This window comes from Betta splendens, chromosome 3, assembly GCF_900634795.4.
Source record: "Betta splendens chromosome 3, fBetSpl5.4, whole genome shotgun sequence".
NCBI classification, from domain to species: domain Eukaryota; kingdom Metazoa; phylum Chordata; class Actinopteri; order Anabantiformes; family Osphronemidae; genus Betta; species Betta splendens.
Genome location: NC_040883.2, coordinates 16,688,158 through 16,710,335, shown reverse-complemented (window position 1 = coordinate 16,710,335; position 22,178 = coordinate 16,688,158). Strand labels below are relative to the sequence as shown.

Sequence of the window (22,178 nt, the reverse complement as noted above, 5' to 3'; positions counted from 1 at the left end):
CAGCTAGACATTCAACAAAGATGTCAATCTGTTGATGTGTGCCCACCCTCATTTGGTCACAGCTACTTTTGTGTTTTACACCAATAAATTATTGTTTGTAATATGTTTGTAGAACCTTGCGGACGCAGCGGTAACTAATGAGGTGCAGATTTACAGTAACTACATCTTTTTTCCAACCAGTTTTCTCACAAACATGAAATTGTTTGATTTTTCATCCAATACTTTTATAAATATTAGGATACTGAATAAAACATTTTCTATGTGCATTAGAAAAACAGAAATGTTTCATTTTCATAATATACAGTACAGAGACAAAACAGTTTAGAAGTAGTTTTATTATGAAAAATCTACCTGAACAAGAGAAAGCTTAAAATCAAAAAAGAACCTTTTCTTTTTTGCAAAGTCAAACAGTTTCAGTTGCTACCTTCAGCTGCTGTGGGTGCCAACCAGACCAGTCATACAACACAACATTTACACGTTTCTTCCAGTCATCGCAAACAAGTGTTTTTAAACACAACAAATGAGGGTAGAATCAGACATGATCAAATTAGTATTTTACACTATAACAGTCCTCACTGCTATGTACTATACTCAAATTACTATACAGAGTTTATATACATTCAAGTAAAATGTTACTTCGGAGAGGTTGGATTTACAAGAATAAAGAATTATGCAACTTACATCAAAGAACTTGTTGGAAAAATACATAAAAACTTTAAGTGGTCTAGGAAATATGTGACAGTTTAAACATAAATGAGAAAGGAGTGCACGATGAAACAGTCTAGAGAGGATGATGAAGGTGATCTGAGGATGTCACAGTCGCTTAGTCACTCTCTTGAACTGTTGGGATGTTTTATAGAAGATGGACTTGGATTTCTGAGGGTTGAGGAGACTGAGATTTCCTTCAGAAATGCTCCGCACAACTCTCTGGGGCCTGTTCTCCTCTGAACCTGACGCACACAGAACATGGAATAAAATCCAGAATTAAAGCGCCTGTTGCTCCGCTATTAATAACAAGCATCTTACATTCGTTTTTTAATCATCTGACGTCATTAGTTCCAGGACAAAATGGTTTCTGAACTACATTCATCAGCCATCGACTGAGAATTAGTTAACAGCGTGTTAATAATTTACTGAAAATAATGAAGCGATGTGGATGTAACAATAAATTCAGTTGATGCAGTTTATGGAGCTATCAGGAATTTTATCATCTAAGCTTCCCTTAGATGATCTGTGATGTATAACAGATGGTGTAAACTGTAATACTAAAGACTGTTCCCTTCAAGGATCAAAAAAGTTTGCTTTATCTTAAGACCTTTTCTCGTAGTGTCGTTGTACCATTAGTGTTTACTGTATGCGTCTTCTTTGGGAACACTTACCAGCCAACCGAAGCACCCTGAGTGGCTTCTGACCCACCGAGAGGTCCTTCCTTATACGCTTTGGTGCAGAGACACCGTGCGTTAACTCTTCTTTGATGCTAAAACAGCAAAGAAGAAAAGGGAGAAAATCCTTTATTCCAGGATCAAGTGGCCAGAAACATTAAAATGTTTTTTCACTTGGCAGTAAACAAAAAAACAAGATGATGTACATGAGAGAGACAATGACGGAGGTACATTACCGGTTGAATTTCCGTTTTCCTTGTGCGGCAGACGTCATGTCCATGTAGGTCGGGTTGGCTCGTCTCAACTCTTGTAGAGATAGGATCTGTTGTCTAAAGACCAAACGTTCATGTTACCACCATATCAGCTGTTAGGACACGTAAACAAGGAACCTTCTCATCCGCATTCTAAAAATCACACACAAAAAAACCCAACTTAACTGATGAAAAACCATGTGTATGTGCATCCCCACTTTTAATATTTGCTGGTTAATTTCCCCTTATTGAGGAATTTTGTTTTGCAAATAAGTTTCGGTCAGTGAGACCGCATCATCCTGATAATGGCATCTTTACATTATCCATGAGCACATAATTGACAAGAAGTCGCCAGTAACCAGTAAACTACACCCAAGCACATAATCCTTCACAAGGTCATTTGAGAATCATCATGTGACTGAGTGAGTGACTGCTGGTGGTGCCTAACAACAAGACGTGACCACAGGTTTGGAAATCTACTAGGCTAAATCACAACCTAGTTAATTAACCCTCCTCACTGTCCATAAGTCAGGTATCTACCTGAAAATGACCAACTGGATAGTTTTCTCACTCTTTGCATTGTGAAGCATCGAGTTTCTCAAAATTCTAAATCCACTTCCCTAGAACAGTCATATTTTTCCTCAAATAAAACATATACAATCCCTCCTGCTGCTATAGTTGCAGTATTAAGCGTTTCCCATTTCATTTCTCATTTCCAGTTGAAGACACCAAGACGCTGCTCAGCTCAGTGGACTTAAGCTCTTGGCCCAATGTTCCAGTCTGGAAACATGCTGCTGGCGAGAATACTTATACTATTTGCATTCTAGCCTCTGTCTTGTTTTGAATAGGTTTTGAGGGATTTACCACTTTTGAATGGTTTAGTTACCATCAGGACAGAGTGCCTTTTACACACAATACTTCAGTTTGAAATTTATAGCAGCCAGAGGGTTATTTTTTTAAGATCTATATTTTTAACACTTTTAACGCCACTAATTTAAGAAATATTAAATTTTAAACTAGTGCGGTACATGAAGAAGCCCAAGAAGGGAAAAGATTCAAGCACATGTCAAGAACAGTCAGATGTCTGTCATATTCCACTTGACATCTTCTGTGTCATACAGGTTATTAAAGTGGGGTTTGCTGAAAATGCTTCCAAACCCTCAATTGCTGGAAGGTTCCTGGCTAACAGAAGGTCAAGAATGTAAAATACAGTGTTTCAGTACTGTAAAAATTAGGGATTCTTTATTGCTGTACCAATTTGAGAGAGAATTTGTTTCACCTTTTATGAGAGATCTGGTTCCCCTCGTTCGCTTTGGGTGGCTGGAGAACTAGGACGTCTCTGGATGTTGATGCTTGACATGGAGTGTCGCTGCTTATTATGATGGTCTCATTACTCGTCACTGGATCGTCGACGTCCACAACCTCAAAGGTCATGTTGGGATCCACAGCGGAGGAGCTCAGTGACGCGGCCTGAATGTTTTTTTGTGCAGGTTCTGGCGTGTACTGGATTGGAAACAGGCCCTCCTCAAAGACTTGGGTCTCAGCGTTGGTCTGGGGGCTTTGTGGTGGCAGTGACGCAGACAGGTTCCTCCGTATGGGCATTCTGGGAAGTGGTTGTTGTTTCACATTGGTGTGCTTTCCTCTGCCTATCGACAACAAAATAAATCAATAAATGACACAGATTTAAAGTACAATTTTAAATATAAACAACAATCAGAGCTTAGCTAATATGACAACAAATAAAAGGCAACATCAGCTTCTATCAAAAGTGATTCTGTCATTATTTAAAGTTAGAAGGAAATCATATTGAAGACCATTATGGTTTTAAGACAAAGGATTCAAAACTAAAAATGTTAAGGAGTAACTGTTTAGGCATAAGAATAAAGTTTGTATTATAAAAACAAATATTGGCATACTACAGATGAGACTTTGATTGTATTGAATGTCAAAATATATAGATATCAGGATCAGCTACAAGCCGTACTTATAAGGCATTAGCAGGGCTTTGTTTACTACTAAGCACTCAAAGCAAAAGAAAATGAAAGCACTTTATAAGGTAAGCAGGGCAGTAAACATGTCAGTCCCCAAACGATGCTGTCCTCTGCACTCAATCAGTAATCAGACATAAGCAGTGAAGTGCCAGCCTTAGGCTAAACAGTGCAATTTAAAAAATGTCATAACAGAGAAATGAGATGGATCATTCCCCTAAGTTACATCAGACTGTGATAAGTAGCGTTGCAGATATTATGCATGGCACAAGGCAATTACACATTACAGTGCCCTCTTTGCTCACATAAACCTAAATAACAGAGGACATGTCAGAGCGGAGCGGTGGCTCAACTTTCCTCCAAAAAACTGAATTTCAGTGTAGAAGTCAAGCTCATGTCAGCTAGATTATCCAAACCATGTGGCCTCTGCTTTTGAAATAAAACCACTCATGTATAATATCCCATACTTCTATAATACAACACTTTATAAAATATATCAATGAGTAATATGCGTAATATATACACATGCATGGGTGCAAATATAAAGGAAAGAAAATACCAGCACCTAAAGTGCAGAACATGAAGGAGACGACTGCCATTACCCTAAATATCAAAAGCACGATTTAGCAAATGAGAGTCATATGGTGATAAATATCCCCTTTCTGTAGTTGTCCCTAGCAATAAATGGCAGCAGAGTTCCTTCAATCACATATTTTTGGCTTGTAGGGGATTAATACATGCATGAGTTGCTATTTCTGGTAGAGGCTGCACTGAATTAGGGTCGCCTGGTTGCTGCTGCCTGTTTTTTATAGTGCGCCTTTTCTGGTTGGTGGAGCAGGGGAGTTTACGTCTGTTGACGTTTTTTCCTGTCCTGCTGTGGATCTGCATTTTCATGAATGGAGCTCAGGAGGGATTGGGAAGGTTAGACGCTAGACAGACAGAGGAAAAACATTCCGAGGTAGGAGGGACAGAAAGATAGAATGGAGGGGGGGGCAGACTAATGGACATCGAAGCAAAAAGGAACAGAAGAATGAAGTGGAATTCAGACAGAACAGTGCATATACCGAATGGTATTATGATGCAGGGACACGTATCTGTGAGAAAAAGGTTGAAGCTGTTAATAAAAGCACAAGGGGATGTGATATAATCCACGTTAAATCGTAGAATGCAGAAAAGCTCCACCAAACTGGTGACTTGTGTGTGGTTTCTTTCTATTAAGCAGCCCACGAAGAGTTAAATCTCTTTCAAACCGCAGCCCTCTCTAGAACCTGTGAAATTCGATTGGCTTTTCAAACTGCAGGGTGGAGCTATTTCTCATAACATGCTGCAGTGACTACCATTAAGAGCTGAGAAAGCAGTAGGGGACTGACAAACAGTGTCAGGATGAGATCAGAGCACTTTGTCTGAATGCCAAATAAAAAGCAGCATTTATAAAAATGACTGTGCTGAATGCTAAATACATGTTAAATTCATCAACGGTTTACCAACTATATACAGCTGATAGGCTGCATGAAGTTGTATGTATTGTATATATTCATATTGTACATTAGGTGTGTGTATGTACAATTATACATATAATTTAATATATGTAGACAGGATGAGTTTGGGGTTTTTAAATTTAAATTAGTGAATGCATAATTGAGAGGAAGCACAGAGTTATGAATGAATACCAATGACTTATACAGATTATAATATTTGGTAATTCACTGTTAATCCTCAAAGGGTTTGCAAGTGCACTGCACTAAATTGTGATGCTGACCTAGACAATAAATTATTTTACAAGGTGCGGCAAGATCAGGCTGTTACCATTAATCATTCAATGTTTTATGTTTGTGACGTAAAATGCCAACACATTATTGATAATATTTACATAAATCTGCTTTTGGTGAATTTAGCATTAATGCTTTACAGCCGAGACCCAAACTGTTGAATGCAGATTTTTACTTGAGTTCCAGCATCTAGTCCTATTTCACAGATGGTTGCAGGTTACTTTTTATTTTCAGTTACAGGGTTAATATGAATTCATTTAAAAATGAGTGTATTTTTTTCCTCAGCTTTTTCAAGTGTGTGTGAAATACAACGTTGAACCAATTTAAGGTAGTAAGTTTGGTCTTTGTCAAAATATTTAACTTTACTACAGGAATAAGTTAGAGCTTTTACAGGTGCTGACACATGTGGCTCGCTGTTTTGGCAAAAAAGCAAAAACTATGAGCAAATAAAAGAAATCACAGAATGGAAAAAAAAACAATCAAAAGATACATAAAACAACTGTTCTGACCAAAACAGAAAGGGGCTTTTCATTTTACAAAAAAAATAAATACTCTATTTGAGTTCAGTTATTATAATAGCTTGCTGGAAAATTTAATAGCAGTGGTGATAATCTCCCCAGTGCTTTCATATTTCATTTTTACTCATGAAACTCCCGTCATCTGGCAGAAGCATTTTCTACAAAAGTTACATTTCCCACAATGTGTTTCAATGAATTGTAGACCACCTGCAGTAAATATCATTATCGCCAATTTGAACGGCAATATTTCACAAAGGTTTTTGTGTTACATTTCCCCAAAGGCTGACCATGTACCTTTTTTTCTCTATAAAACTGGTTGTGAGTACTTGCATCATTTCATTATTACATTTTGGCCGAGCCAAAATGTCTGCAGCACAACTATAAATCAAATTATATTACATGTCTGATCTTTATTGCGTATTTTACTACTCTGAGCAAGTCATTTTTCGCTAAAATGCTAAAAACACGTTCAGCAAATAAAATGCAACATTGTGAAGTGAAAATGGTCTTATGCAGAACAGCTTCAAATTTATACAGCAGATTAGAAGCAACTTTATGATCAGTGTGGTCTACTTCAACAAAATGTTAGCTCTGCTCCTTGAAGTGTGTTTGTGTAACTGGACTGAGTGAAAGATGACAAGGAGAATGACTGAGTGGTAGGAGAGCTTCATGAAACGTGCAGGGTGAGGTGGGGGGACAGTAGGTTTACCTCCTGGTGATGAAGCAAATTTGCACAGCGATGATTTGGTTCTGGGTTTCTCTGCACCTGAATATTGATGAATAAGCAACGTTGTTACAGTTGTAGCAACACACAGATCTGCTGCTCCTGTTATATGGTTTATTTACCCATAAATTAATGTTAGCATTAAAAAAAGGGGTTACATTTTCACATTTGCTGGCCTGCAGCCAGATAACACAATAATGCAACACTTAAATAAAGAGCAATTACTGCAAAGCTATTACACCAATAGTAAAAAGAAACAGTTTTTATTAAATAATTTGGCTACTATAAAAAAATAAGTCAAATTAAACTCTTAAACCTTTTAAGAAATACTAAATGTAATACAAACTGAAGTAAGTTATCAGTGTAACAGATGGGCAGATGCAAGGTTCACCCTTTGACAAATGATAGACACCATCACAGTAATTGAGTACTGCTGGACAGCTCTGGTTCATGCTCCGCTGTCTGTCCTGGCTTATATGTCATGAGGGGCTGGTGTTGCTAGGTCATGCAGAGATGACAGTTAAAAATGAACTGGTGTCTCATGGGTCCCACCATACATACTAGAGCTGGACTAGGAGAAAATACTGGGGTCTACGGAAACACTTTACAGGACACCAGATGAAGATTTTTACATGGCTGTAAGCAGCAGTTAAGCATTTTACATTTATTCCTTATATGAGCCCTATCACATTACAGAAACCGGGAAAAAATACTGAAAAGTAACTTCTGAACTGGCATGAATTAACATGGACTTAAAAGTATTATTGACAAATAACAACTCAATATTTATAGCAAATGAATTTAAGAGCTAAATTTTTTTATTGAGTTTGATCAGTGTTGCGGCACATCTTCTGATGGCTAAATTCAACTTCAGTACATAAGAAAACTAAATCATAAAAAACTTTGAATGTACTGGAAGTAGGGAAAATCTCTTTTCCCATAAATGTTCACATTGAAATGTTTTATTAATAAAATATAGATAATATCTAAATAGATTTAGAACTTTTTTTAGAAAACAAACACATCTAAATATGCACAAAAACAGACCAACAAACTATATGATTGAGGATAATAAAAGCACGACTTACTGCAGGGGCTACTCTGGTGGTACAGCAAATGTGAGAAGGACAGGACAGGCGCCAGCTCACCACGGGGCACAACCTTTTCTCCAAGATTGATCTCCTGTGATTCCATTCCAACCCTTTCACCTTTCAGCTGCTGCTCCACCCCTTCCTGGTCTGCCCAGACCACACCTCTCTCCCTCAACACAAGGTGTTCCACCTCATGGTTCTCCATCTCATCTGCTGCTGTGACGAGCCCAGCCCCACGCATGGCAGAGAACTGCCGGCTATAAGCTGGCAACAAGATGTCCACCATTCTGGAAGGCAACAAAAAGACATAATTAGATGTTGGTGAGGGAGGACCATGTGTTTCTGCAGTTCGCTGAGCTGCACTGCTCAGGGCTGGGGGTTCGACGCTCAACCCACTTCTGCATGCGCTTGTTCTCCTGATCCTGGAGCGTGGTGAGCTCCATCATTTGCTTGATGTGTTGTTTGAGATCATTTAAATGCAGTTCCAGTCTGTGCCGATGCAGATCCTTCTCCAACACCTGAAAAAGGGAGAGAAGTTAGGCCGGCAACCACAAATCATCACACCAGCTTTTAATGCATCATTTTAATGAATTCAAACTGTGATGGGCGGAATAAGAAGAAAGTAAATGTGTCTGGTGATGGGACACTGAAGATAACATGCAAAGTTCTGTTTTCATCCATGTTTCATCAGAAAAGCTGCCCAGAGTGAGGGAGGGGAGGGGAAAAAAAAGACCTCTGACGTAAAGAAACTACGAAACAACAGCAGAGAGAACATTTGACCGGTGGGTGCGTCATAGTTCTGGGTCAGTTCCTGGAAGAAAGGATAAAGAAGAAAAAAAATAACATGGACATGGTTTTAGGTAACTGGCTGCTGTGTGAGGGATGAGTAAAGGGTATTGATTTATTCTCTTCAGTGATGCACAAGTGAGCTGGAGAAATAAAATGAGCACGGTTCTAATTACTGGGAGAACAGATGGGAAGAAAACAAAGACAGTCACGACACCAGTGGAGACACAGCCTACCTTCCAAAATAAACAAACAAAAAACACCAAGCTATGAGTTTTGAACGATGTAACCCACATTGTAAAGTTTTTCCTTCATATCGACTATGCTAATGTACCTCTTTACATGAGCTCAAACTACAAACCTATTTCATCATGTCTACAACTTATGTATTAATACAGTCTGAGTCATTGTTGTCTCGGCTGGTATAGTTTGAAGTATGACAAAAAAAGTGTCCCATTATCAAAAACTCATGGTGCGCTGGGTCGAAAAAGGGAAAACCACTAGCAATAATAATTGAATTTCACATAACATGTACATGCTTTTAAAAAAAAGGAAGAAATGCAATTTTAAGTTTTTAAATCAAACAATATACAGTTTGTGAAAATGGTGAATGAATTACTTACTTCACAGGTCTGACCATTTGACTTGAGCAACTTCATCTCGTTTTCCACACGGTGAAGCCAGCCATCATTGTCCTGAAAACTAGCTTCTGCCTCCTTCAAACGTTTGCAAATGTGTTGCCTCTGGGCGCGTAAGCTGGCAAGCTTGCGCTCATGCTTGCAAGTGGCCTAATAAATGAAACAACAGCAAAAATGGTTATTTACACGCTATTAACAGTACATGTGGTGTGTGCATAACAATACTTAAAGCTCCCAAAAGGCCCCAAAGTAACATGCAGATTGAATGTTAGGATATAAGGGAAATAAATTGTATAGAATTCAATTCTAAAACAGAGGATTTCTTTAATAAAACACTGGGAGCCAACTGGCAGAGCAAGGCCAGGACCTGGGGAGCAGTGACCCTGTCCTGTAGGGGAGTAAATGAGATGCTAAGACAACTATAGAGAACAGAGAAGTGAAATGATGACTCAGCAGCTGTTTTTCTGCGGGGATGATGGAATCTGTGGATCGCAGCGTAAGCATCAGCTACCTTCTCAGTCTTTTCCTTGGCACAAAAATATTGGACCTGCAGGTTGTCCTCCTCGCTATAGCGCTGGCGCAGCTCATTCTCCTTCAGTTGTCTCTCCAGATCCAGCTGTTCTCTCCTGATTTGGGCCCGGCTTGAGAAGATTTGCTGCAGAGATTCCGAGATCCTATAGAGACACAGAGAGGGAGTGTTAGTGAGCGAGAGAAGACCGATGAAACAAATATTAGAAGCTTTACCTGTACCATGTCAGACTTATTGAGCGAGACCAATGCTCTATAAACCACCTGACCTGTTTAATTACATCTAACAATAAACTGTTGTGATCCAACTTTTGTGGAATTTAACAAAACAGCGAGGAGAAAATCATTTTATTATGGCTAGATTAAATGGCCCTTCACAATAAAGCAAGGACATCCAACTATATATATTTACCTTGGCTTTAAAAATAAAGTGTATTTGTAAAAGGTGTAACTCAGTAATACTCAATTCATCTCTGGCTATTCTATTATGCCAAAATGATTTGTTGTTGTTGTTGTTGTGCCCTTTCTGGCTCACATGCATGATGCAGACAGAATATTAGAAACACCTTTTAGTAAAATGCAATTCAATAAAACATCAGCATCACCACAGGGATTCAAGCCAGATGTGATTAGAAGCTGCTTTGCCACATGTAAGGACCAAATTTAATTTATTGCGGTGCCAAGAGCTCTTACAACGCAGCTTGTTCGAGTATTTACCACATTCCGGAAAGGTCAGGAGGCATTTATCAACACAGTTAAACCATTTTAAAGATATTTTAAAAAGCAGTAATACAGATAACAATAACAATGTAAAATGATACCGATTTATTATTTTAAGTATTTCTTTGATAAAGTGTCACATGTTTTGACACATGATAATGTCTCAGCCAGTTTTTAAGATTAAGCTTTTAACCTTCTGTTATTATCTATCTCTCCACCACTCGACGCCGATTTAGTTTGGACTGCGCCGGAAAGATATTCTTAGCTGCATGATGTACAGTATGACATCTGTATTCCTGGAACAGAATGGAGGTGGCTGTGCTGCACTAAAGCGGGTGGAGAGACACGAGAGCCATGCAGGTAAATAAGACTGGAGAGCTGTCGCTGAAATGTGACTGCACTCTTCAATGTAACTCCAGTGACGTAGGAGACGTCATGGCCTTGCTAGACTGCTGAATTTTTAATAGCGTGAGACGCGTGCAGCCTCTATTCAGAGCCTCTCACTGTGCGAGTTGTGAATTCTGATGCCAGTGAATGAAATGTGTGGGAGTGAGATTCATTCAGCTTTTCCGTGTACCCCGCCCTCAACCCAAATACCCCGACAGATGCCACTGTATGACTTAAAGCCGACTGGATGGTACGCACTCAGTCTGGTTTATGTTAACTAAATGTTTATATATTCCCCAAAGAACAAAAGTGGTTCGAAAATTCTGTTTGTGAATAAGAAAACAACGGATGTGAAAGAAATAAATGAAGAAAAGTGAGTGGCTTCTGAATGTAGCAAATACAAAAACACCATATTAGTATCTTGTAAATATATGACACATATTCCCATAATAGGCATCTGAAAGAAGAATAGCATTTGGAGTACATTTCCATAGCATTTATTCTAAACTTTGTTCCTCACAGCACAATTGTAGTAGGATGTACTTTCATAATGGTTTGAATTATAACGTATAGTTAAACTAGAATAAATAAAATCTATGAATAGATTAAATACTTTTGAGACCTGCCTTTTCTTAACTAACAATAATGCTTTAACCACCCTGAAATAAGTCACCAATATTCCAGCTTTCTACTCTTCCATATAGTTCAGGAGTAAATGTAGAGAAAAGTCCAGGATGGGTGGGTATAATAATATTGGTATGCTGCAGAGCTCACTTACTTATTTAGGTGTTAGCGCAACGCTGCAATTTCAATTCCAAACCACATTATAAGACACATACCTCAACATAAATATTTTTTTAAAAGGACCTGCTTTCCTCACAGGAACAGAAAATAAAGTAACACAGACTTTGTCAGTAAAACTGCATATGCTACCAGTTGTGGAGAGAGAGAGAAGGAAATTATTAATTTTCTTCTCTTCCTCACAGATCAAATTAATAAACAAATCACAAAAAATTTAAATATCTGTAATTCGTGTGAGTTATTGGACTTTAATGTTATATCCACTTGTAGAGCACGAGGTCAACACTGAAGACATACTGTTTTCTAGGAAGTAGCCCTTTTCCCAGGAGGTTTGAGCACATATCATGGAACCAAAACAAACAAGCTGTTAAACACGTGTACGCAGGCACCCAGTTAATCCAAGTGATCCGAGCTGTCCTACACAGAATATGTCAACTGCTTCAAAGCTTTTATTATCAATTTCACAGCAGTGCCTCTGAATCATCAGTTCGCACTGTTTGTGGTCAGAACAGTCTGAGTGGGTCAGCTATCAAGAACGAATACACTGGGTTGTCAGTGCAAGGCAGCACAAACAAGCTACGATTCAACTAATGACTTCCATGTTGACACTGTGTGCTACCAGCCAAAGCACGGAGGAGCTTTTTGTCCTCACTTTGCTTCTGTTTTCGCAATTTTGCTGGTGCACCACACCTTGAACATGTGGCTTGTGATTGAAAGCTACATCTGAACTTCTGGGTGGGTTAGTGTACATGTAAAAAGGGGAGGGCAGAGTACCCACACACTCTACAGGTACATATTTTCCAGGCATTATTTTTAGGTGTGGTCCTGTCATGGACCAGCATGTTCCCTGCTTCTCCCCCAGTGAGAGCTGGGATTATGTTTTTACGAAGAAAAGGAGATTAAGATAATGGAGAAATTAGTTCATCATGATGTAAAGAAAACATAAATTACTGATATTCTTACCTTTTAAACTCTGCTTGTTTTTGGGTAGAGATCCCATTAGAACCAACCCCAGGCACAATGTTCTTCTCTTCATACTCTTTTAGCTTCTGCTTCAGCTGTAGAATCTTTAGAAAAGCAACAGAACAGTGACCTGGCATGACAGTCAAACAAGGTACAAGTATCTAAACTTTAGAGAAGATTCTACTTCACGTTACCTCTTGCCGTTGCTTCTCACATATGACTGCATACTGGCCAATGTGGCTGTCCAGGCTAACAACATTACTCTTCAGCTGAGCAGAAAAGAGTAAAGAAGTTCATAAAAAGGATGTTTAGGTATGTCAGTGAATGTATTAAAATTGGAATCACAATACAATGTAATCGCTGTAATACTAACCGAGGACTTAATCTCCTTGGCCCTGTTGGCGTATTTCAGTGTGTTGTGGGTATCATCATATGACTTAGAAGAGGGGCTAATATTGGCAATCATAACAGTCCTGCAGTTGCCTCCCAGCGAGTCTTTAAGGATCCGCGTCAGCTTGCTGTCCCTGTATGGTATATGAGCTTTCTTACTCTAAAACAAACAAAGAGTTAAAATTAACCCACAAAAGGTAGCATGTAGTTGTTTAGGTTCAGTTACATTTATGTGTTAAAGGTCCTCTTTGACACTTTTCATGTAAATGTAAACAAACCAAATAGGTTTCCTTTCCATATCAGAGCTGGGTCACTTTCATAGATCACGTTATTCATATGAGATTTCTCACAATGTTGAAATTTGTGCCGGTCTCAGAATATTTCACTGCATATGCCAGCAGTCACCAGTCGGCGCTGGCACAGTCCAGTAAAAAGAAACAAGAAAATCATGGACTGAATTGATCAAGACAAGAAAATTTGTTGGCCATTTACAAAGATTTTGCGCTTCAAGCCAAACTCAAAGAACAGTATGTATCAAAGCAGTTTGTGGAAGGAAAAAACAAGTGTAGGACATCACTATGTCTGTCAAACAAGACTCAAATCTAAAAAAGGCACCTTAATGCTTTGATTCACAGACAATTGGAAATGTGAATTGTGATGCTAAACACGTCAAACCAGCAATAAAAATAAACCAAACAAAATTCAGCATGGAATGTTCATTTTATAGTTAAATCCATCAGGGACGTCTATACAACACATTTGCTTGGAATTTTTCTGCAACTGGCCTGTGAAAGCAGCTCAGTCAGTAATAAGGGCTATAGACAAACTACAGCTGCTCAGGCAAGTCACAATCTCGTAGACATTGAGAAAGTCACATTAAAATGAATTTACAGAGGAGCATAAAGTCATTTCTTTTGGGATTCTCCTTGGAAAACTCCTGAGCCTACATCTGGATTCAAACTATGGCTTATGTCAGAAAAAGATATTTGGTTATTTCCCTAAAAGTCAACATGTTATTAGTATGTTTTGTATGTTTATTACTTAAATACAGAATCAAAGAACCAGACAGGTGCCTCTTTAATGGTCATAGAAGAAACCCCACTTTCTCCATATCTCCGTTCATGACCTTTAAAAAGACTGGAACTCCCATATGTCACACCCCTTAACCTCCCTCCTTGCAACAGTTTCAAGTCCCATCTTCATGTATGAGAAGTGCCTGCTTTGTGTGGACTAACGTGCAGCAGAAAAACGTATGTGCATTAGTTTGGACATCGCCTAAGGCAAACAACCCACAACAAAAACCTCTGTGCAGCATAGCAGCAAGATGACATACTGAACAGCTCAAATACAACTAGCAGACATTCTTCTCACTTCAGCCTAGACACAAGTGGGGACATTCTTTTCTGTAAACAATGGCCTCACAACATGAATATCTTGTCTGCCAGTAGTAAACACTGGAGCACCATAACCATGGGGACAGGGTGGGGAAGGAGTGAGGATTAGTAGTGGGCGGCCTAGAAGATCAAACTCTTCTACAATCCACAAGTGGCAACACTTGGGTGGGTAAGGCATAATACTACATGGACAATGTCCACACAATAACAGCGTTTTAACCCAAGAATGAAGTAACACGTTGAAGAAGAATTTATTTCAACATGGCTGTGGTACACTTGCAAAGCACTTCCTAAAGGCATGTGGCCTGCTTGCACATCGCCCCTTGAGACTGGTGTGTAAAATGAGAAGACTGCTTGACAGGTTAATGTATGCAACTGGAATGAAATAATACCCATAGTCAGTTGACTCCCCAGTTCCCAGACTCAGCTTCAAATAAAAGTTAGCAGCTAACTATAACCATAACAATCTCACAATAATCCACTTGATTGAAAAAAAGGACCACACGCACACACACGCGCGCGCGCACGCACGCACGCGCGCACACACACACACACACACACGATTTGCAGACAACAAGACTGAACAATACCAACACAATACATAACACACATGTGAATGAACTACATTTTTAAAGGTAGGGAAGCATTGACAATAAGAAAAGGGAAAAGGTCACTAATTTAAATGTACAGCTTTTTTGTGCCACATGTGCGAGGCAGCAAACTCGTGTAACTCAAAAACGTGTTAATAATTTAAAAAGGCCAATTTCTAGAAACTTAGTCCTGCACAAGAACTCTCTTAACCAAGTTTAGGAAAAGGATGTGTATTTGCAACACTTACTTCTAAACCTTGCTAATACATAACTCATATATCCCTTATACGTATTGTGACTAGATTAGAGTATAGTGCAAAGATTAAACAGGCCTAATGCTGCATTTTCATATTTAATATATGCAGTAGTATAGACTCACCTTTGGGTCTGCAAGAGCATTGATGACATTTCCTAGGGCAAGCAGTGAGCGATTAATGTTAGCACCTTCCCGCAACCGTGCCCCTTTGGCATTGGTTGCACTGGCTCTCTCAGAGCCTGCCAAATCAATCAGGCTCATTTTGGCAACACAGACGTTGGGATTGAGGCTGGCGGTTTTGTCCTGCTGTCTTAAATATATCTACAGAAAAAGAATAAAACAGAATGCCAATGTAGTCCCAGTCAGTTATATGTATATAAAAGATACGACATTTAACATTTTCATTTAAAAACCCGAAACTTCTTTCCATTTGAAGTGTTATTACATAACTTCGGTGTCTATATTTGTTAATTAACTTTTATCATCACTTGCACAAATTTCATCAAAAAAATTTCAAATTTCAATCATGCTACAATGTTTGAATACCTGAAACACAGCATGGGATCGGGAGGAGGTGGCATTCATATCAGTAGGGTGCTGCGTCCTGTTTCGATTGCCGGCATCTAAAGCATCAAGAATGTGCTCTGCAGATTTTGGCTGTAATGAAACAAAAACGTGGATAACACGCATGTATATGCTCACACATATACATGTATCCTTACATTTTTTATGTTTTTTTAATTTAAAATATTGGTGCTATCAAGACACCTCATTTACTCTTACTACTCCTACATTCTTATTATTGTTATTGATATTAATAATGCATGTTATCCATAGTGTATCATCAATTAAAAACTTTGCATTACAAACATTATGAACAAAAATAATCAATCAAAGAAAATCCAAAAAAATAGCTGTGATGCTACACGCTGCTACTAACCTGATGCAATGTGAGGCCCTGAACAACCACTCCTTTAGAACCATCCTCTCGTACTGCAAGAGGGCCTGCATTAGCCAACAAGTCTCTGATCTGTTCATTGTAAACCTGTAAACAAAAGAAGAACAAAAAAAGTCAAAATGCACCTACAGCAAATGTAAAATAAAAGACAGTAAAATAAATAAATACATAAATTTCCACTTCAAAGTTTCTAAAATGCCTTAAAAAAGGGGTCAATTGTACTATTATTATTATTATTATTACTACCTTAAAGCAAAAATGACACGCAAACAACTAAAAACAAAGTATTTACCTCAAGATATGAAAAAGCAACAGCAAACTCCTTCTCCTCCTTGGCATCATCCATGCGTTTGAACAGCTCTTTCATGGTGCGATACATGACCCCGGGGTCATTCTGTGACCCTAGCATAGTATGTGTCTTGCCTGCACTGGTAGCACCATAGGCAAAGACTGCAATTGAAAGAAGGCTTAGTATAATACTTTAATAACATAATATTATTAATTTTTTGTCTTTTTGCCTGTGAAAGCTGATATTGTAAACCTTTAAGTACACAATTGTTTCCAAATAGTTGCTATTTTAGAATTGTGCAACCTGTTGAGCTTATACCTATGTATTTGTTACCTGTGCAGTTGAATCCGTTCATCACACCATCCAAGACTCCTTTGGTTGTATTTTCAAAAATATCAACTTGGGTAGAGTCTTCCCCAAAGACATGATCAAAAACAAACTTAAGGTCCTTGTTAGCTTTTTTGTTGATGTTTCTGTTCTTCACCCTTTGCGACCCAAAACAGGGTGCTGCTTCTTCTTTGGGGTCAAAGATGAGCATGTGGTTATCCACAACCTGGACCACATTTCGACAGTTTTCACATTTTTCACTGTCGTTGGGTGGCCTCACTCGAACAACGACCTTTACATGGCTGCACACGTCACTTGCCATTGTGGTTCCTCTGGTGACACAGGTGTTCCTGCGAGACAACAACAAAATTAAATACAGTTTCAGCGAGATGGTGATTAAATGGTGTTCTTGGTGACTGTGATAATCCTTTTAGTAAGATGGTGAATAAATTATACATAATGACAGAAACATAATGAAGATTAATAAAATAGTAGATATGTTGTTGTTAGTAAAGCGTTTTGTTTTTTTAATATTGACAATTAACAAGCTATTTCACAATACAAACCTGCTAAAGACTACAAAAACGACATTTTACGACCACAATGCAACGTGAGGTAACTGTGACGGTGATCAACTGCTAGCTAGCGCAAACTAACGTTAGCATTAAACCCACCAACGGTTAACACTGATCTCACCACGTCGGTTGCATTATAAACAATCTTATGTTACCTTTTGTGAGTAATAGCTAGCTTTTATTTCATCGTAGCGCTGTCGTCCTCTGGTACGAATTGAGAGTCTCGTTTTATAAAGCAAAAATCGAAAATATCGCCTATCGCAATAGCAAGCACGACGAGCGCCAATATTTTCAAAAACAAGCCCTCTTCCTTTGTTGCAGCTGATTGGTTGGAATTTTTTCGTCATAGGGCGGGGCTTAGTGACGCAACGGGGACGTTGCAATTGAAGGCGGACCCACGTGCTGTTGCCCCACTCTAAGCTATAACCTAGTTTTTGTGAGGCGTGTGTACGTTTCCATAGTTCTACAGTTAACACCGATTAAGCGATATTAAGTTAACACTGAGTGTACTGTTGCGACACTCGTGTGTCTGTGTGGACATCTAGTATAACTCCTTACGCCCCGTTACAGCATTGCTGTATCGTCTGGTGAAACGTTAGCTAGCTAAAATGCACAGCTAGTTAATGTAACACAATTTGAGGCTGTAGCGCATATGTGTTCAATAACAATCGGTGTAGCGCCTCATAACGAAAACAGCCGATCGACGCCAAACACATCTTGACTACTTTGGCAAAGGTTAGTGTGTAACTCCACGCCTATGATCCTCATTCAGATTTGCTTCACGTTAGCTAGCCTCATAGCTAGTGTCTTAAAATGGTTAACCTATTCACAGCAAAAGATGAATTTTGTGTGTTGACGTTATTTCAGAAACAATAACATTGCCTGCCACTATTAATATACTGAATAAATAAGTTTACCGTTATCATATTTACTGAACAATTTCCCTGCCACATTTAAACTAAGTCATGGTGAAGTGACAAACTGATACTTTAAAGATCAGATGATTTAAGATGACAGGTCGAACTAATGACCCAACACATAAATGATCACAAAGTTACATATGTTGTAGTAAATGTAAAGCAGCTATAAAATGCTCTGTTGTTACAGAAAACCTCACACTACCTACAGTGTGTACTATTTTGCTTGTCATTTAGATAAACACAGTAGTAAGTTTATGTAAAAACTTGGGCACGCATGGCTGACAACGTGACAGCAGCTCTGCTTTCTCACTTCGTTTTTATTGCCACCTCTTTAAATCTGTCTAATTCTTGCTGCCATTGAACAGTAGCTATACTTTAACCAAAGCCAACAGGCAAAATTGTTGACGTCCTTAGCTCCTGCACATATTTCAGTTTCAGCAGAATCATACATCACTAACTGAGCTGTAATTGTCAATGCGTCTTGTTGCCAGGAAACACATGAATACCTTTTCAAAATGTCACTCACTTTGGTGCCTGATGCGGGCAGTATTGTTCATGTAGGATGCCAAAGCTGATTTCCATTCAACTAGATTTTGTTTTGGGTGGTTGTGGTGGTGATGTCGTATATGCACCACAGATGTGTGCTGTTTAAAATGGTTCACTTCTAGAATGGCTTCATCAAGCTTGAACTCAGAAACCTCTGATACGGTTATGTCTTGGTCGGGAACATCAGATTCAAGATCGCTTGCTTATGTGATTTTATTACTTTAATCGGATATTCAAGCTACCTCAGAGGATTGCATTCACTCATAGTGTAGGCTTTCGAAAATGTATTATTTATTACCACTGCAAAAGAATTCTGCATACCGGTAATAATATTTGTAGCCTCCTTGGGTACAACTGACATTAATTAAAATATCACTAGGTTATATTCATTTCAAGCTGTTGCTTCTCTTCCCTCATATTAAATACATTCTTGAAGAATTTATGTTTATATTACTATGTAGCACTTCTCTTACTTGCTCTATCATTATTAGGATCATGATTTTCCACATGTGTGCGCGCTCTAACCTACTGTTACGGAAAGAACACCTGGCCGTGTGGAGGGCGTGGAGGCCATGGAAGTTACAGCACTCTTCTGGAGTTTGTGCATCTTCTGGTCCTGGTCCTCAAGACAGATCTGAAGACCTTTCTTCTGTTTCGCCTGAAAAGCCTCTTCACACACCCGTCATGCTCAAAGAGGTGCTCCATTTCCTGGACATCCAGCCAGGTCAGGTATGTTTTCATCTACAGTATCTATTTGTGCATTTTCCTTTTTATGGAATGAAAAAGTATTTAGATGACATAATTTAATTATTTTTTTTGTCACTGCGGTTTAGAACAGAATGTATTTTAAACTCTGCATTTTACCACATTAGAATGTACTCAAATAGGCAAATCTGATGTAGGACAGGGACTGTCCACACTGACATTTGCAAGTGATTAGAGGGTATTTGTATTTTCAGGCATTGTTTTCCGGTCTGTGTTGTTGCTGTGGTAATGACATAGCCATGCAAACTCACACGTAGAAGAGCTCCCTTTTTTATATTTTCCTAATGTGTATCAGGACATTTTAAACCTTCATCATATTTTTAACTGTTACTGCTGTTACTGCTATCGATTGCCCCCTCGGCAGGTTTGAAGGAACACCTCTCCAATAGCATCGACAACAATACATATCATACTTACAACAGCAATTATATTAGTTCTGTATAGGGACAGTTTTCCAAATATGCAGTGTACCATTTGACTAGCATGTTATTACTGTTTCAGCATTACCGTTAGAAGTGACCTCTTCACTGAAAATGATTCTCTTTACTGAAATGTTTGTTGCTAAGGCAAAAAAAATTCTGTCACACACTATATAACAATTTGTTGTTATAAAAGCACACATAATTTGGACCGGGTGCCGGTATCTTGGCTTTCACTTAATGTATGTACTACAAGGACAGATGGGCATGAGTCAAAAGCCTTCTGCTGTGGCAGGCAGCTTAGGAGGGGAAGCGATGCCCCCCCCTACATAATGCATGGTCAAGGCAGGTGGGGGCCACGGGTCAACAACTTAGTCAGGAATTGCGCCACTGTAAGGCAGTTGGCAGGACACAGGGTGCTGCGTCGCTCCTGCCTGAACTTTAGCACCTCTAAACTCCTCCGCTGCCCGCCCATTTGCCAACTGTCCCAAGACAGCTTGCCAATCAGATGCTATTAAAAACAGTTTGATAGATTTTGTTTTTTTGTACAGTACATGCTGTAGACCTCATTTAGCGTGACGTTCTGCAGCACTGTGTTGAATGGGCACATTCAGAAGTCGTGTTTTAAATGTTTTTCACTGCAGATGTCTGTTGGTAGCTCGTGATTACTGTGATGACACATGTGTAAGATTGCCCTTTCACTGCTTTTAGAACCATCACTTGAACATTGTCATTTGACACATCCTTATAGCGAAATTCACCCTCAGCTCCGTCAGTGTCAGTCAGTCCATTAGAATTCAGAATTCTGTTGATTGTCTAGCAGAACTGCCAGTTAAGCTGTTTGACGTTTGGTAGTTAAGGTGTCACTAACAAATCAGTGTCTGTGAGGAGCAGAAATGCAGCCTTAATATCAGACAAATGTCCATCCATGTCACTGTGGTCATTGAGATGAATGGCTTGAATGGCTATTGTAAAGTAATTACCAATGTGTAATTGCTCTTGTCAGCCAAAGTAGAACACATATGAATGGCATACTTATGCGATGATAGGTGTCAAAGTGAATAGTGGAGCTGAACCGACGTGTGTAAATGGAGCTGTTCATTGCACTGCTGCCTCCCACACAGGCCGTCTGTCTGTAGATGTGGATGCAGGTAGATAATTTGCACTGGTGGGCTACACTATTTTATCACCGTTTTGCAAAAGGCAATCATGTTTTATCTTGTTTGACAGTTTGTCATATTTCTTCTCTAGAGATTAACTCAAGTGATACTGAACTCACCACCGACTTAACAGTACCATGCAGCACAGTTACTGTTTTTTGTGTGTTTCCTAGTTATCGTTATTATTACTTATTTTGGGAAAAATAACAGGTACTATAATATTATTTATTTTGCTTCTTGGATAGTGTATATTAATAATTTTAGTGATCTTGTTTGTCTTAGTGTTTTGCTCTAAACTATATCAACATTCAGTGGTTGCAACTAAATTAAGTTTCAGTTTTAACCTTAGCATCACTTTTAGTTTTAAATGCTTCTAAAACCTAACTAATGATGGTTCTCTATCTTCATTAGCTGGATTAAAAAATGAATACAGTACTAAATTTAAGAACTAAACTTTAATCTGTTAACATATATTGTGATTTACAGATTTATTGATAGTTGAACTGATGGAACCCATTGTTGGTGAAACAGGTCAACTTGACTTTTGTTTAGTTTGTCAACATTTTCCCTGGAGTTTTATTAGCGATTGTTAGGATAATGACCGTTGGTGGTTTGTAACTAGGTGGGTTGCTTAAAAAAATGGTATGTACAGGGTGGTCAGCAGAGGATGGAGAATGAGCTATGCTGGAGATGGAGAGAGGCAGAGCCAAATGGCTAAGAAGGACTGAGTCATCGTATACCCAATACCAAATGTTTTGTAGATTTTCTTTATTACAATATTTTCTGAATTTACCTCCTCAGCTAAGTGATATTTATGGTTAAATTAACGGAGGGCTGAGAAGGATGAAGCATAAAGAGTCCACTGGTGCAGACTGCTTGCGTAGGGGTCCTCCTCTAGAACAGATTAATGAGCCATCAGCTGAGAGTCCAAGGGAAAAACCCTGAGCTGTTGGAGAAGGAGAAATGAGCTGGCTACACTTACAGTCTCAGCACACTCCCCCTTGTGGAATTAATGAGGCCATAAGTGTTAAACCTACCTTTTG

At 38.8% G+C, this 22,178-nt stretch overlaps 2 protein-coding genes across 2 annotated transcripts in view; one reads left to right on the top strand and one right to left on the bottom strand.

The window, feature by feature from the left end:
* Positions 1-317: 317 nt before the first annotated feature.
* On the bottom strand, positions 318-17,633 carry kif18a (kinesin family member 18A). Its single transcript, XM_029144651.3, has 18 exons — positions 17,481-17,633; positions 16,757-17,100; positions 16,427-16,584; positions 16,117-16,221; positions 15,723-15,833; positions 15,300-15,497; positions 12,920-13,096; positions 12,741-12,815; positions 12,547-12,650; positions 9,659-9,821; positions 9,133-9,297; positions 8,120-8,241; positions 7,721-8,010; positions 6,618-6,674; positions 2,913-3,279; positions 1,619-1,711; positions 1,380-1,477; positions 318-950 (listed from the first exon to the last, which is right to left on the bottom strand). The coding sequence occupies exons 2-18, from the start codon at positions 17,070-17,072 to the stop codon at positions 814-816; spliced, it is 2,736 nt and encodes a 911-aa protein (XP_029000484.1). The 5' UTR covers positions 17,073-17,100; positions 17,481-17,633; the 3' UTR covers positions 318-813.
* Positions 17,634-17,723: 90 nt separating this feature from the next.
* Positions 17,724-22,178, top strand: part of mettl15 (methyltransferase like 15) — a 29,022-nt gene continuing 24,567 nt past the window's right edge. Inside the window, exons 1-2 of the mRNA XM_029144652.2 lie at positions 17,724-18,060; positions 19,283-19,520. Of these exons, the coding sequence (XP_029000485.1) occupies positions 19,287-19,520 (234 nt within the window). The 5' untranslated portion in view covers positions 17,724-18,060; positions 19,283-19,286. The remainder of the gene's footprint in view (positions 18,061-19,282; positions 19,521-22,178) is intronic.